The sequence below is a fragment of the Oncorhynchus clarkii genome, chromosome 30 (assembly GCF_045791955.1).
Source record: "Oncorhynchus clarkii lewisi isolate Uvic-CL-2024 chromosome 30, UVic_Ocla_1.0, whole genome shotgun sequence".
Lineage (NCBI taxonomy): Eukaryota > Metazoa > Chordata > Actinopteri > Salmoniformes > Salmonidae > Oncorhynchus > Oncorhynchus clarkii.
The window spans coordinates 21093414-21110271 of NC_092176.1; the positions used below are offsets into that span (position 1 = coordinate 21093414).

General features: G+C 44.8%; 1 protein-coding gene across 2 annotated transcripts in view; it reads right to left on the bottom strand.

Annotated features, from left to right (window-relative positions):
• LOC139390178 (EMI domain-containing protein 1-like) overlaps positions 1-16858 on the bottom strand; it is a 100178-nt gene that overhangs the window by 15672 nt on the left and 67648 nt on the right. For both annotated transcript variants that reach the window (XM_071137423.1, XM_071137424.1), the window contains exons 4-8: positions 13463-13573; positions 13170-13231; positions 12758-12890; positions 5019-5063; positions 4820-4909 (exon numbers count right to left, since the gene is read on the bottom strand). In XM_071137423.1, coding sequence (XP_070993524.1) covers positions 4820-4909; positions 5019-5063; positions 12758-12890; positions 13170-13231; positions 13463-13573 — 441 coding nt within the window. The remainder of the gene's footprint in view (positions 1-4819; positions 4910-5018; positions 5064-12757; positions 12891-13169; positions 13232-13462; positions 13574-16858) is intronic.

Below are 16858 nucleotides of genomic sequence, written 5' to 3' on the forward strand. Positions count from 1 at the left end.
TTGGGGTGCACAATCGTTGATTGATTTAAAAACCAATATAATTATCTTAAAATGAATTCTAAAACTCACAGGCAGCCAGTGCAGAGACCTTAAAACCAGTGTAATGTGTGCTCTCCGTCTGGTCGGTACCCGTGCTGCAGAATTCTGTATGTTTTACAGTACAGAGACCTTAAAACCAGTGTGATGTGTGCTCTACGTCTGGTCTTGGTCAGCATTCTGCATTCAGCATTTTGTACGTTTTGCAGTTGACCAATGGCTTTCTTGGGTAGACCAGACAGGAGAGCATTACAGTAGTCAAGCCTGCTTGTAATAAAAGCATGGATGAGCTCTCTGCATCCGCCTGAGAGAGAAATGACAGCACCTTGTTCCTCAGGTGGTAAAAAGCTATTTTGGTCACGTGTGATTCAAAATTGAGTTCAGAATCAAAAATGACACCTAGGTTTTTTACCTGGTGTTTTATCTTTATTGCCTGTGAATTAAAATGTGCAGCCAGATTCTCTCTCTGTGCTTTGGCTCCAACAATAAGTACTCCCGTCATGTCTTGATTTAGCTGGAGGAGGTTGTGAGCCATCCAAGTATTTAAATTACTAATACAGTATAATAATTTATCCGTGGAGTTAATATCCTCTGGTGACACAGAAATGTAAAGTTTTGTATCGTCTGCATAGTAGTGAAAATCAATGCTCTGATCGGTTTCACCTGTCTTTGTGCTTGTCTCCACCCACCTCAAGGTGCCGCCTATCTCCCCCATTATCCCCTGAGCATTTATGCCTGTGTTTTCTGTTTGTCTGTTGCCAGTTTGTCTTGTCTTGTCAGGTCTTACCAGCATGCTTTCCCGGTTTCCTGTTTCTCAAGTGTTTGTTTCCTAGTTTTCCCAACTCTGACCATTTTGCTTGCCCTGACCCCGAGCCTGCCTGCTGTCCTGTACCTGCCTGACTCTGACCTGATTACGAACCTCTGCCTGCCCTCGACCTGCCCTTTGCCCCGTGTTATAATAAATGATTGAGAACTGTACTATCCGCATCCTGTGTCTGCATCTGGGTCATATGTCATATCCTGAGTCATGATATGCTGTGCTTTCTTACAAGGCTGCCAAGGGTTAACATATGTAAACTGAGCAGTACCGCACCCAAAATCGGAACCTTGTGGAACGCCACATGTGATATGCATTTTCTCTGAGTTATCTTCACCAACGGTTACAAAAAAACTCTTGACCGGTTAAATAGGTTCTAAACCAATTTAGAGCTGGACTGGAGAGGCCAACCCACCTCTCCAGTCTGTCCAGAAGGACACCATGGTCAACACTGTCGAATGCAGCACTTAAATCCACAAGGACAGAGAGCTGTTTGGCATCTGTGTTGGCTCTTAGATAATGTACCACTTTAACTAAGGCTGTGCTGTGGTGGGCACAAAAACGACAAAAAACAGATTGGAATTTAAAAAATATACAGTTGGCACTTTAAAAATGATTTAGCTGTATGAAAACCAATTTCTCCAGAATTTTGCTTAAAAATGGAAGGTATTTTGGCCGGAAATTGCTAAGAGCTGAAGAATCTAGATTACTTTTCTTCAGAAGTTTCTTCAGTTTTTAGTGGGGAAAGTGCCCGGTGTCCGGAGAGAAACTTTTATTCTCTTTTGGTATATCATTCGATTTTTCATCATTTCAAAGGGCACCAGATAGGTGAACCCATGATGAAGAGGTTTCACCCTGTGTTGCCTTTCCTGGCATGCCGCACAATGGCAGGGGAGCCCTGGTGAACCTAGACAAATTGGTAGGGTACAGGGCTGTATAGATGTATAGTAGAGAATGTGAAGGGAGAGAGGAAGTGAGCGATGCATGGTGTATTAGGTTTCCGTGCTTGGTGGTTAACATCAGCAGCAGGCAAGGAGAGGAGAGAGCGGGCTGAGCGACTGACTGCTGTTCAGCTTTAATTAACAGGCTCTTAATGTCTGTGTGGGAGCTCAAAGGAGGACCTGGGAAAACTCAAATAAACACTATTAAATGCTGGAGCATATTAGCGGCACTGGTGCGCAATAAATTAAATGCTGCCTGCATCTGCATGAGCCGGAGTATGAGAGCGCTCACGGTTGTGTGTGTGTGCACAACCAGTCCCAACAAGCCAGCTCGTGAAAGTGTCTCTCTCTCCCTCCCACATCGGTTTCTCCTTTTGTTGAAAAAAGGTGAGAAAGAAAAGCTGAGATGTGACTTGTCCCTGTGGCCCAGCTGGATTGGCCTGCTCCATCCACAAACCCAAACAAAGTGCCTCACCTCCCCACCACAACAACATCTGACATCATTGTTTGCACTTTCCTGAGGTAATGCTTTGCACACACACACACACACACACACACACACACACACACACACACACACACACACACACACACACACACACACACACACACACACACACACACACACACACACACACACACACACACACCCCCTCTATCTCCTATCTCTTTGCCTTGTGAACCCGAATAATGCTCTGGAGGGTGATGCAACTGACAACAGCTATCATTGATTGTATTATCAACTATGAATAACTTGGCATAGAAGAGTGTTATTACAGCTCTAATTGGATTTGACACCTCGCTGATTCATTTTCACTTTGCTTTAGTAAACATTAATGCAAAGACTGACTGTGTTGTGGTTCTGCACACACCCAATTCCACCTGAAGGACCATAACCCATGGTCAGCAGCACAGTGGCACAGCTGGGTAGTCAAAGTGGCTCCATCTCCAGAGTCTGTGTGTTAGCATGACGTTAAGGCAAACTAGGCTCTATTTTTCCAGCAGGATAATGGGGCCCTGGAGCAGCTGTGGGCTACAGTGTCAAGGTGTGAGTAAAATTGTGTGTGTGCATATGTGTGTGTGTGTGTGTGTGTGTGTGTGTGTGTGTGTGTGTGCGTGTGTGTGTGTGTGTCTGGGTGCCTGTGTGCGTGCATGCCTGTAAGGAAATCGTAGTTCTTCTGTACAGGAAACACATGTCCTGTCTTTGCGCTGATTCAGGGAAAAACAACCCAAAATACATCAGTGCACGGCTCCACACACCTCAACCCTAACTCCAACCTCACACTGCTTCCCTGACTGCGGAAGTCCCTGAGTGTGACAACAGTCTCCCCTTGCCTCTTTATGAATCTGTCTGAACCACTTTTACACCACTGCTGAGATCATTCATTTCCCTTCCTCCTAAACTCTTGCTACCAAACATGCTCTCATAAGGCTCAGGGTTTCAGTAACATCAAACACATTTTTGTCAATGTTATCATTTCTAGTATGTGCAATGTACAGGAAGAATTCAACATATAGGGAGCAAATTGTTTGTAATAGAAACCCTATAAACAAGGCAACAATAAACACGTCGTCCCCCACCACTGATGCACCTTGTGACTAACACATTTCTGTGAATTACTACAGCTCCCACCTTGGGCCAATCAGTACAATTTTGTATATGCCGGATCTCTATGGCAAGACACATCATTCACCCAAGTTTAGTCAAAATCAGCCCAGTGCTGTCTGAGATATCGCATGTGACTAACGTATGAACGAATGTACGAATGAATGTACGTACGGATGGAGACAGATCCACAGTTCCCTCCCCGATTTCATCATGGGGGACAACAATAACACCGCAGACATATGGAAGACATAAGGAGACAGGATTTATACACATAGCTCATGTTCATTTCAGATTGGATTCACATGGTGTTTCTCAAAAAGTGGGTTTGTAGCTTAACTTTTGCTCTACATCTCATTTCTACCAAGCAGCAGCAGGCAGAGAGCAGGGGTCATATGTCCCTCAGAGAGGGAGGGGTACACTGTCTGCTTGTTCCATACAGAGAGGAACCAGAACCACAGCCACCAGCTCCAACATTCTACGTTTACATTTGAGTAATTTAGCAGACGCAACTTACAGGAGCACATGTATGACAAACTTATATTACTATGTATTTTATTGTCATTAAACTCATAGCTGCTCAGGAATGTCTAGGGATTTCTTGTTTTCGGACTGTTATTTATTATTTGTCCGTAACCATTTACCCTCGAATATAAGCAACAGATTTCTGCTTTTCTTTATGTTGCTGAACGAATCGAATCTGGTTAGTCAGCAGGCAGGAACAACAGCGAGCATTGCGAGCCATAGGGGAGTTTTGTGTAGTCTGAAGAGAAATATTTTTGGCGGGCTGCTGGAAACCATGCTGAATCAGCGAACTTTGCATTTAGTAAGTCTTATGGTTGAAAAGTCTGTAAGTTATCACCATGTTGTCCGCAGAGGAACTGCTGTGTTTTTTATGGACTACACATGGCTTTGTGGAATGGCAGAGTGGTTTCACAGAAAGACAAACACTCTGATGCAGGATGTCATGATGCAATTTGTTGAGATCTGAGTGACTTTTCCACAATTGTTTCAGGCCTTAAGTCAACAGGTTCTTGTCTGCCCTGGCAGACAGAGAGTACTGTCATAGCTGTCTTGGAGACAATGGGTTAAGTGGGTGGGTACACACACAATCCCCCTGTCCCTACACTGATCTTCACCATCTTTACCACAAGCGTATTTATTGACAAACAGTGTCAATGTCTTGTAAGACAAGAAGCATTTGTTTGACATCAGTGCACCCTGCTTAATCAACTGGAAATCTGGAATGTATCTGTTATTCATGAAACAAACATCTACTGAGTACAGTCTGTTATTATCATATTTCAGCCAAAAGGAATGACTGTCACACATTTGGAGGTTTACACAATTTTACAGTGAAATCAGTGGTTGTTATAAATCATACACTCTGTCATTGTCTAGTTACAGTAAGTATCTTACCCACTAGTCCTGGGGTCCCAGAAGGGCCTCTCATCCCAGCCTCGCCCCTGGGGCCACTGGGGCCCGGCAGTCCCCGAGACCCTAGCTTCCCTGAGCAAAGACAGTGGACAGACACTAGTAACCATTGAGCCATACTGATACAGCCACAAATAAGAGTTTGTGTTACAAAGCAATGACTGACTTGACACCTCAAACCTACCATCTTGTCCAGGGGTACCGTCTCTGCCTCTATCGCCCTGTGGACCTGTGTGTTTGGGAAGAAATAGACAGGCGTCAGAGAGCAGACAAGGGTCCAGGGAAAGAGGGAGAGAAAGGGGTTCCATTGCCTTGTGTGGAAAAATGGACTAGACGTTGAGCGATTCCTGAGGTGAAGGGTTACCAGATGGAGGTGGCAGAGCAGCTGAGCCGTGGACTGGATTAGATAGACTGGCTGAAAGACTAAGCACTGAGATGTTAATTAGGGCCACAGAGGTGCCAGAGAGGAACAAACCCCTTAGCTAGTCAGGGGAGACTAAAACCCAAGAGTCCCACACAGGGCAGCAGATTCTGCGAAATTAAAGCTCCTATATTGTAGTGAAACTCAAAACGTACAGTACCATTCAAAAGTTTGAAGGGATTTTCATTTGTTTTTACGATTTTCTACATTGTAGAATAATAGTGAATAGATCAAAACTATGAAATAACACATGGAATCATGTAGTAACCAAAAAAAGCGTTAAACAAATCAAAATATATTTTACATTTGAGATTCTTCAAAGTAGCCACCCTTTGCCTTGATGACAGCTTTGCACACTCTTGGCATTCTCTCAACCAGCTTCATGAGGTAGTCACCTGGAATGCATTTCAATTAACAGGGGTGCCTTGTTTAAAGTTAATTTGTGGATTTTTTTCCCTTCCTAATGCGTTTGAGGCTACCCGTTGAGTTGTGACAGGGTAGGGGGAGGTATACAGAATATAGACCTATTGTCACGCCCTGGCCTTAGTTATATTTGTTTTCTTTATTATTTTGGTTAGGCCAGGGTGTGACATGGGTGATTTATTGTGTTCGTCTTGTCTAGGGGTTTATTAGATTAATGGGGTTGTGTTCAGTTTAGTTGTCTAGGTAAGTCTATGGTTGCCTAGAGTGGTTCTCAATCAGAGGCAGGTGTTTATCGTTGTCTCTGATTGGGAACCATATTTAGGCAGCCATATTCTTTGGGTATTTTGTGGGTGATTGTTTCCTGTCTTTGTGTTTACTGCACCAGATAGGGCTGTTTCAGTTTTCCCGTTTCTTGTTTTGTAGTTGTGTTCATGTTTGAGTTTTCTTATTAAAAAACCATGAACTATAACCACGCTGCGTTTTGGTCCGCCTCTCCTTCCCAGGGAGAAAGCCGTGACACCTATTTGGTAAAAGACCAAGTCCATATTACAGCAAGAACAACTCAAATAAGCAAAGAGAAATTACCTTGAAAGTTTCTTCAAATCAAATCAACTCAGATGATTTTAGCAGATGTTAATGTGAGTGTAGCGAGATGCTTGTGCCACTAGTTCCAACAGTGCAGTAATATCTAACAAGTTATCTAACAATTTCCCAACACACAAATCTAAAGGGGTGAATGAGAATATGTATACAGTATATAAATATATGGATGGGCGATGGCCGAGCCGGCATAGGCAAGGTGCAATAGAGTATATACATATCATATGAGTAATGTAAGATATGTAAACATTATTGAAGTGGCATTATTTAAAGTGGCATTGTTTAAAGTGACTAGTGGGATGGTAACGGTGTGAACAGGCAGTGGCTCGGGTGGTTGTGGTCTTTTTGGCCTTCCTGTGACATCGGGTGCTGTAGGTGTCATGGAGGGCAGGTAGTTTGCCCCCGGTGATGTGTTGTGCAGACCGCACCACCCTCTGGAGAGCCTTGCGGTTGAGGGCGGAGCAGTTGCCGTGCCAGGCTGTGATACAGCCCGGCAGGATGCTCTCGATTGTGCATCTGTAAAAGTTTGTCAGAGTTTTGGGTGACAAGCCAAATTTCTTCAGCCTCCTGAGGTTGAAAAGGTGCTGTTGCACCTTCTTCACCACACTGTCTGTGTGGGTGGACTATTTAAGTTTGTCTGTGATGTGTACGCCAATGAACTTAAAACTGTCCACCATCTCCAGTGCTGTCGCTTCGATGTGGATAGGGGGGTGCTCCCTCTGCTGTTTCCTGAAGTCCACGATCATCTCCTTTGTTTTGTTGATGTTGAGTGAGAGGTTATTTTCCTGACAGCACACACTGAGTGCCTTCACCTCCTCCCTGTAGGCTGTCTCGTCATTGTTGGTAATCAAGCCCACTACTGTTGTGTCATCTGCAAACTTGATGATTGAGACTGGCCACGCAGTCGTGGGTGAACAGGGAGTACAGGAGGGGGCTGAGCACGCACCCTTGGAGAGGCCCCAGTGTTGAGGGTCAGCGAAGTGGAGATGTTGTTTCCTACCTTCACCACCTGGGGGCGGCCCGCCAGAAAGCCCAGGACCCAATTGTATAGGGCGGGGTTGAGACCCAGGGTCTCGAGCTTGATGATGAGCTTGGAGGGTACTATGGTGTTGAATGCTGAGCTGTAGTCAATTAACAGCATTCTTACATAGGTATTCCTCTTGTCCAGGTGGGATAGGGCAGTGTGCAGTGTGATGGCGATTGCATTGTCTGTGGACCTGTTGGGGGGGGTATGCAAACTGAAGTGGGTCTAGGGTGGCAGGTAAGGTGGAGGTGATATGATCCTTGATTAGTCTCTCAAAGCACTTCATGATGACAGAAGTGAGTGCTACGGGACGGTAGTCATTTAGTTCAGTTATCTTTGCCTACTTAGGTACAGGAACAATGGTGGTCATCTTGAAACATGTGGGGACAGCAGACTGGGATAGGGAGCGATTGAATATGTCTGTAAACACACCAGCCAGCTGGTCTGCGCATGCTCTGAGGACATGGCTAAGGATGCCGTCTGGGCCAGCAGTCTTGCGAGGGTTAACACGTTTAAATGTTTTACTCACGTCAGCCACAGAGAAGGAGAGAGGGGGAGGGTGCAGTTTTTGTTAGCGGGCCGTGACGGTGGCACTGGATTATCCTCGAAGCGGGCAAAGAAGGTGTTTGCTTTATCTGGAAGCGTGACGTCGGTGTCCGTGACGTGGCTGGTTTTCTTTTCGTAGTCCGTGATTTCCTGCAGACCCTGCCACATAGGTCTTGTGTCTGAGCCGTTGAATTCCGACTCCACTTTGTCCCTGTACCGGCATTTCGCTTGTTTGATTGCCTTGCGGAGGGAATAACTACAGTGCCTTGCGAAAGTATTCGGCCCCCTTGAACTTTGCGACCTTTTGCCCCATTTCAGGCTTCAAACATAAAGATATAAAACTGTATTTTTTTGTGAAGAATCAACAACAAGTGGGACACAATCATGAAGTGGAACGACATTTATTGGATATTTCAAACTTTTTTAACAAATCCAAAACTGAAAAATTGGGCGTGCAAAATTATTCAGCCCCCTTAAGGTAATACTTTGTAGCGCCACCTTTTTCGGCACCTTTTGCTGCGATTACAGCTGTAAGTCGCTTGGGGTATGTCTCTATCAGTTTTGCACATCGAGAGACTGACATTTTTTCCCATTCCTTCTTGCAAAACAGCTCAAGCTCAGTGAGGTTGGATGGAGAGCATTTGTGAACAGCAGTTTTCAGTTCTTTCCACAGATTCTCGATTGGATTCAGGTCTGGACTTTGACTTGGCCATTCTAACACCTGGATATGTTTATTTTTGAACCATTCCATTGTAGATTTTGCTTTATGTTTTGGATCATTGTCTTGTTGGAAGACAAATCTCCGTCCCAGTCTCAGGTCTTTTGCAGACTCCATCAGGTTCTCTTCCAGAATGGTCCTGTATTTGGCTCCATCCATCTTCCCATCAATTTTAACCATCTTCCCTGTCCCTGCTGAAGAAAAGCAGGCCCAAACCATGATGCTGCCACCACCATGTTTGACAGTGGGGATGGTGTGTTCAGCTGTGTTGCTTTTACGCCAAACATAACGTTTTGCATTGTTGCCAAAAAGTTCAATTTTGGTTTCATCTGACCAGAGCACCTTCTTCCACATGTTTGGTGTGTCTCCCAGGTGGCTTGTGGCAAACTTTAAATGACACTTTTTATGGATATCTTTAAGAAATGGCTTTCTTCTTGCCACTCTTCCATAAAGGCCAGATTTGTGCAATATACAACTGATTGTTGTCCTATGGACAGAGTCTCCCACCTCAGCTGTAGATCTCTGCAGTTCATCCAGAGTGATCATGGGCCTCTTGGCTGCATCTCTGATCAGTCTTCTCCTTGTATGAGCTGAAAGTTTAGAGGGACGGCCAGGTCTTGGTAGATTTGCAGTGGTCTGATACTCCTTCCATTTCAATATTATCGCTTGCACAGTGCTCCTTGGGATGTTTAAAGCTTGGGAAATCTTTTTGTATCCAAATCCGGCTTTAAACTTCTTCACAACAGTATCTCGGACCTGCCTGGTGTGTTCCTTGTTCTTCATGATGCTCTCTGCGCTTTTAACGGACCTCTGAGACTATCACAGTGCAGGTGCATTTATACGGAGACTTGATTACACACAGGTGGATTGTATTTATCATCATTAGTCATTTAGGTCAACATTGGATCATTCAGAGATCCTCACTGAACTTCTGGAGAGAGTTTGCTGCACTGAAAGTAAAGGGGCTGAATAATTTTGCACGCCCAATTTTTCAGTTTTTGATTTGTTGAAAAAGTTTGAAATATCCAATAAATGTCGTTCCACTTCATGATTGTGTCCCACTTGTTGTTGATTCTTCACAAAAAAATACTGTTTTATATCTTTATGTTTGAAGCCTGAAATGTGGCAAAAGGTCAACAAGTTCAAGGGGGCCAAATACTTTCGCAAGGCACTGTATATTGTTTATATTCAGCCATATTCCCAGACCTCTTTCCATGGTTAAATGAGGTGGTTCGCGCTTCCAGTTTTGCGCTGATGCCTTCATCCATCCACGGATTCTGGTTAGGGTAGGTTTAATAGTCACAGTGGGTACAACATCTCCAATGCATTCTTTATAAACTCACTCACCGAGTCAGCGTATAGATCGATGTTGTTCTCTGAGGCTGACCAGAACATATCCCAGTCCACGTGATCAAAACAATCTTGAAGCGTAGATTCCGATTGGTCAGACCAGCATTGAATGGTTCTAGTACATCCTGTTTGAGTTTCTGCATATAAGACAGTAGGAGCAAGATGGAGTTGTAGTCGGATTTGCTGAAGAGAGGCTGGGGGAGGGATTTGTATGCATCGCGGAAGTTAGAGTAGCAGTGATCGAGTGTATTACCCCGCGTGTAGTGCAATTAATATACTGATCGAATTTAGATAGCCTTGTTCTTAGATTTGCTTTGTTAAAATCCCCAGCTACAATAAATGCAGCTTCAGGATATATGGTTTCCAGTTTACATAGAATCCAGTGGAGTTCCTTGAGGTCCATCTTGGTGTCTGCTTGAGGGGCAATGTACACAGCTATGACGATACCTGACGAGAATTCTCTAGGGAGGTAATATGACCGGCATTTGGTTGTAAGGAATTCTAGGTCGGGTGAGCAGAATGACTTGAGTTCCTGTATGTTGTTATGATTACACCATGAGTCGTTAATCATGAAGCAACAACATATCCAGAGAGAGTCATGTTTCCATGAAACAGAGAATGTTACAATCTCTGATGTCTCTCTGGACGGCAAACCTTGCTCGAATTTCATCAACCTTGTTGTCAAGAGACTGGACATTGGTGAGTAGTATACTTGGGAGCGGTAGGCGATGTGCACGTCTACGGAGCCTGACCAGGAGGCCGCTCCGTCTGCCCCTTCTGCGGCGCTGTTGTTTTGGGTCAGCCTAAGGACTCGAAGTGAGCCGACCATCTCTATCGGCGCCATCTTGCTAAAAAAAAAGTTGCAAAATGCATCAAGCGCTATGATGAAACTGGCTCTCATGAGGACTGCCACAGGAAAGGATTACCCAGAGTTACCTCTGCTGCAGAGGATACGTTCATTAGAGTTACCAGCCTCAGAAATTGCAGCCCAAATAAATGCTTCACAGAGTTCAAGTAACAGACACATCTCAACATCAACTTTTCAGGGGAGACTGAGTGAATTAGGCCTTCATGGTCGAGTTGCTGCAAAGAAACCACTACCAAAGGGCTCCCAAGTGGCGCAGTGGTCTAAGGCACTGCATCCCAGTGCAAGAGGCGACACTATAGTCCCTGGTTTGAATCCAGGCCGTATCACATCCAGCCGTGATTGGGAGTCTTATAGGGCGGTGCACAAGTGGCCCAGCGTCGTCCGGGTTTGGCAGGGGGAGGACATCATTGTAAATTATCTGGCTTGCTTAGTTGAATAAAGGTAAAATATATACAAAAAATAAAGGACACCAATAATAATAATAAGAAACTTGCTTGGGCCAAGAAACATGAGCAATGGTCATTAGACTGGTGGAAATCTGTTCTTTGGTCTGAGTCCCAATTTGAGATTTTTGGTTCCAACCGCTGGGTCTTTGTGAGAGGCAGAACAGGTGAACGAATAATATCTGCATGTGTGGTTGCCTTTGTGAAGCATAGAGGAGGATGTGTGCTGGTGTGGGGGTGCTTTTCTGGTGACACTGTCAGTTATTTACTTAGATTTCAAAGCACACTTAACCAACATGGCTACCACAGCATGCTGCAGAGATACGCCATCCCATCTGGTTTGTGCTTAGTGGAACTATCATTTGTTTTTCAACATGACAATAACCCAACACATCTCCAGGCTCTGTAAGGGCTATTTGACCAAGACGGAAAGTGATGGAGTGCTGCATCAGATGACCTGGCCTCCACAATCACGCAATTGAGATGGTTTGGGATGAGTTTGGACCGCATAATGAAGGAAAAGCAGCCAACAAGTACTCAGCATATGTGGGATCTCCTTCAAGACTGTTGAAAAAGCAATCCGGGTGAAGCTGGTTTAGAGAATGCCAAGAGTGTGCAAAGCTGTCATCAAAGCAAAGGGTGGCTACTTTGAAGAATCTCAAATATAAATATATTTAACACTATTTTGGTTACTACATGATTCCATATGTGTTATTTCATAGTTTTGATGTCTTCACTATGATTATATAATGTAGAAATGGTAAAATAAAGAAAAACCCTTGAATGAGTATGTGTGTCAGAACTTTTGACTGGTACTGTATACACGGAGCAGATAATTTCTCTCTCTCTCAAAACTACTAAGACTGACCCACAAACATTGTCTGTGTGGCAGGACAAACATAATGGTGCATTTACATTCTTCTACAGGCCTCAGAAGGCCAGTGAGGATCTTAACCTGAGAGAGCCTTTGGCTAAAACAGATTTGAATGTAATTGGATGGAAGTTGATACACTATTGAAAAGCCTTTTGAAAGTGCACCAGCAGAACACTCTATCTTTCTAGCTGCAGCCAACGCTGGGCTGAGCTCCAGGGAAGGAGAGGGCTTTCATGCCCTGAAGTGTTCACTTTCCACACAACAGAACCCTGAAAGAGAGCAGCGCAGACAACTGGAAATTAGTGTGTGTGTGTGTGTGTGTGTGTGTGTGTGTGTGTGTGTGTGTGTGTGTGTGTGTGTGTGTGTGTGTGTGTGTGTGTGTGTGTGTGTGTGTGTGTGTGTGTGTGTGTGTGTGTGTGTGTTTGCGTGCGTGCCTGCGTGTGTGCACGTCTCTCTTTTAGCGACAGAAGAAATATGATATTGGGGAGGAGAGCTGTTTGAGATGCAATTTAGAACGAATTACAGCACACGAAGAGAGTCGTGCAGAGTGATTTTCTAAGAAATTATCAAACATAACCCACTTCACTCAAATCAGTAGGAATACATGGTTGTTCCTAAAACCTGCCCATACATGTGTATAGGAGACTTGTACGTACCTACGGATCCCTGCTCGCCAGGGGCTCCTTTGGTTTGTGGAGCCCCTGTCTGTGAGGAAGACTCCGGTGCCGTTCCTTCTTCACCCTGTAGGTGGCGGTGAGAAGTGGAGCCAGGAGAGGACAGCACTTGGACCTATTGGATAAAATAGGGAAGAGAGAAATTTGAAGAGATGTTTTAATTTACATTTTCATTAGGATCCCCATTATCCGACACCAGTGCCGACAGCTAGTCTTACTGGGGTCCGACACATAACGAAAAAGACAATACAGATAAAATACTTAGAATTTATTGTAGTGTGATGTGTGTTTTCATCTATCAGAGAAATGCCAATGCCTTTCAAATGGACTCATGATCAGAGACTGTAGCCTCTCGCTGCAGCACAGTTTTCAGTAGAGGAGTCCATGACTGTACCTTTTCCTCCAGTGAGCGGAGTCTGTCTGTCAGGGCTGTGAATCGACTACAGTTGAGGCAATCTGGAGAACAGACAAAGAAAAAAATACTACAAGTGTCGATATCTGCAAAAAGCACTTCCAAAAATGTACTTCAATGAATATGAGAAACATGGGGCCTGAGTGTTAAAGCAAAACATTGTAAAGGAGATAAATTGGATCCCAGGTGTTCTGAATCTGATGATATTTAAAAGAGAAATATGGTTCCAGGTGTCATAGTACAGTATGAGAGAGTGTTAGGGTCCTGGTTCTTACTGGTAGAGAGCTGCTCCCCTGTTCCTGCTTCTGTGCGGGCAGAGGCAGGAGGTCGGCGGAGAGTGGACGGCTTCCTCACCGCCTCCTGAGCCACCAGCTGGTTTCCTGACTCTGTAGCAGAAGAGGAAGGGGAGGTTGAAGAGGAGTCATTTCAGTAGACCACACAGTGAGTTCATACAGTCGTCATTCCGTTATGATGCACTAAGTCAGTCATGCAAATGGCCCTTATAAGCAGTGAGGCTTCCAGACAACAGCACAATCAGTCCACATCAACAAGAAAATACCAACCCTCCCACAAAGTATTTTCACTCAATTTCAGAATGCTCAGTTCCCTTGTCAATTCAGTATTCTTTTTTAATTCCATTATTTTTATTCACATGATTTGTCATTCTGATTATGATGAAGCACAGTGGCAGGCTAGTTGGACTGCATGAGAGAGTTCTGCTCTGAAAGCCCTGGACAAAAACTATCTAGCGTCCTGTGACTGCAAGGAGACTGGGAGCTTCTCTCTACCAGGTGACCTCACCAACACCACTGTCAGGGTGGGCTAGCAGGTGAGGAACACAAGGGAGAGGGATGGACGGATGGAGGAATGGATAGAAAGAGGGATGATAATGCTAGAGCAGGCGTGACTTTTATCTGATAAAATACCAAATACCATACTGTAAACATCCTACAGAAGTAGGATCTTAATTTAAGTCAGTTTGCTACAGCAAGGAAATAATCCTGCAACAACAGGAAATGTGAATTATTATGTGGATTATAATTAATGGATACATTTTTCTTAGGGCAAATCAAGTCTGGCATTTTAAAGGGAAAATTACAAACTTTAGAAGCCTTTTTATACCTTGAATACACTACAAGTTTGCATTTCCTGCTGTGCAGAAAGATTCTCAGCAACAAAAGAGTGATCAAATGATTTGTACACTGCAATTGTATCATATTCACACACAACAAAAGCTACACTTGGCCAAACTGCTTTCGTGTTGGTATGATTTGATTGAATATAAAAACAGTTTCAGCTCTAAGTGCTCTGTTCTATCTCGCCTGTGGGAGTTTGTGTTCCTGCGGGTTGGGGATGTTTTAAATGGGCAGACCTTTGAGGAGTTCCACACTGTCTCCTCTGTGTGTGTTAGTGTTGTTGTGTCTGTATGACCCAGGTTCTGCGGACACAAACAAGAGTCTGGGTTCAGCACCTCGTTAGACGCCAGCCAACACCTCTTCTCAGAGTCAGCTGGAGCCAAACACACTGCAAACCACTGGCCAACACTGCCTGAGCTCTGCCTGAGCTCACTCAATCTCTCTCTGTCATTCACACAGTCAGCCACACTTACTGTAATATATATTATGTGCTACTGATGCTCGTCAGTGACAGCACAGACAGAAATACAGTACAATGAGTTCATGTTCTGTTCAGAGTTCAGTGGGAGAAAGCAAAAGAGGACAAAAGAGAGCACAACAGAAAGAGTTAGTGCCCATAAAGAGAGAGAAGGAGAAAGGGAAATTAACAGTGTAAATGGGTCCTGCTCCAGACACTTGCCCTCAATCTTTGTGGATTTGATTTTCTATGTTTTGGGTTGAAAGGCTTTCTCAGTGGGCTACTACTAGCACATGTGGAAATGAAACAAGGTTCAAGCTGAGACTGTAAATCAATGGTATGTTCTGAGAAATGTGTAAAGATGTACTGCTAAAAGCCCTACCTTCCATTTCAGTAAGAATGCAAAATTAGCGGCGAACTTCGAGTGGGGAAATAACACAGTCTTCATTCTGCTCCATGTCCGTCTGTCTGCCTGTCTATGTGAGGGTGTGTGTGTGCGTATGGTAGGGGTGGGGTGGGGCGGGACTCAATGGAGATGTCCTATGGAGACCAGGTAATATTGATGACAGTGTCGGATTTCAAATAGGCTCGGAATTGATAATATACCCCTGCTCCAGAACGCACTGGGCACCTCTAACCCAGACTCCCTTTCTGACAGACAGCACTTATTTTCTCTTTAGATTATAGACCATTCACGTGCCAAGATCCACCCTCCCACACTTAAACACATTGTATAAAACGTTCAGCTGGCTCTGGCACTCAGACAACCATCCCCCACACACCCCAACTTCCATTCTCTCACTCTCTCTTTCATTCACTCTGCCTGTCCATGTCTCAAGTTTGAGAAATCACAGGATAACAAGTCAACTTATTTCCTATATTCCCATAGACAGTGTCTGTGAAGCAGTGTGTGTTGACTTGGATGTGCTGAGTGTGATCTATTCATCTGGGCCAAGAGTAACAATGTCGGGGCTTGTGACTGGTCTCTCTCTCTCTCTCTCTCTCTCTCTCTCTCTCTCTCTCTCTCTCTCTCTCTCTCTCTCTCTCTCTCGGCTAAAGGGGGGGGGTGGGGGGGTCAGAGAGACTTGCCTGAGTGCATTTGACCCTTGACCCTGTGATGCTCTGGGCCCCAATCAAGGTTTGAATCAGAGCTCTTCATTAGAAGAGACCCCTGTGGAGAGAGGAGAGGTTGTCCTGACATCAGCTCTGTGTCTGGTTCCAGGCTCTGTGGCTGACAGGACAGGACAGGACACAGAGCACAGCACAAGGGGGAGTTTTCCACTGTTTACAAACACTGACAAGTCATTTCCTCCCCACTGGCCTGGCCTGCCTGGTGAAACTCTCTCAGGAGACAGAGGGAGAGGGGTGAAGGTCACACCACTGCTGTGTCAGGGTTAATTAAAATCTCATTAGTGTTATACAATTATCCACAGCTCTGAGTGTGTGTGTCACAGGAGGTTGGTGGCACCTTTATTGGGGAGAACAGGCTCGTGGTAATGACTGGAGTGGAATCATTGGAACAGTATAAATACACCAAACACATGGTTTCCAGGTGGTTGATGCCATTCCATTTGCTCCGTTCCGGCCATTATGAGCCGTCCTCCCCTCAACAGCCTCCACTGACATATGTGTGTGTGTGTGTGTGTGTGTGTGTGTGTGTGTGTGTGTGTGTGTGTGTGTGTGTGTGTGTGTGTGTATGTGTCAGTACTGGCAGTAGGAGCATAACGCCTTCCCCCCCTGTGACTGTGGTTATCAAAATAACTCCCTCCAACACCCTTTAAGCAGCCCCTGAGGGCCCTCCATGGCAGTCCGGGGGAGGCCCCTGACAGCACACAGTCACAGGGAGAGGGGGCTGGGAGCCATCTCACCAACCAGCAGGCTTGTGTGTGTGTGTGTGTGTGTGTGTGTGTGTGTGTGTGTGTGTGTGTGTGTGTGTGTGTGTGTGTGTGTGTGTGTGTGTGTGTGTGTGTGTGTGTGTGTGTGTGTGTGTGTCATATTAAATCAATGTTTATTGGTCGTGTACACAGATTTGCATATGTTATCGCAGGTGTAGTGAAATGTAGTAATACCTAGCAATA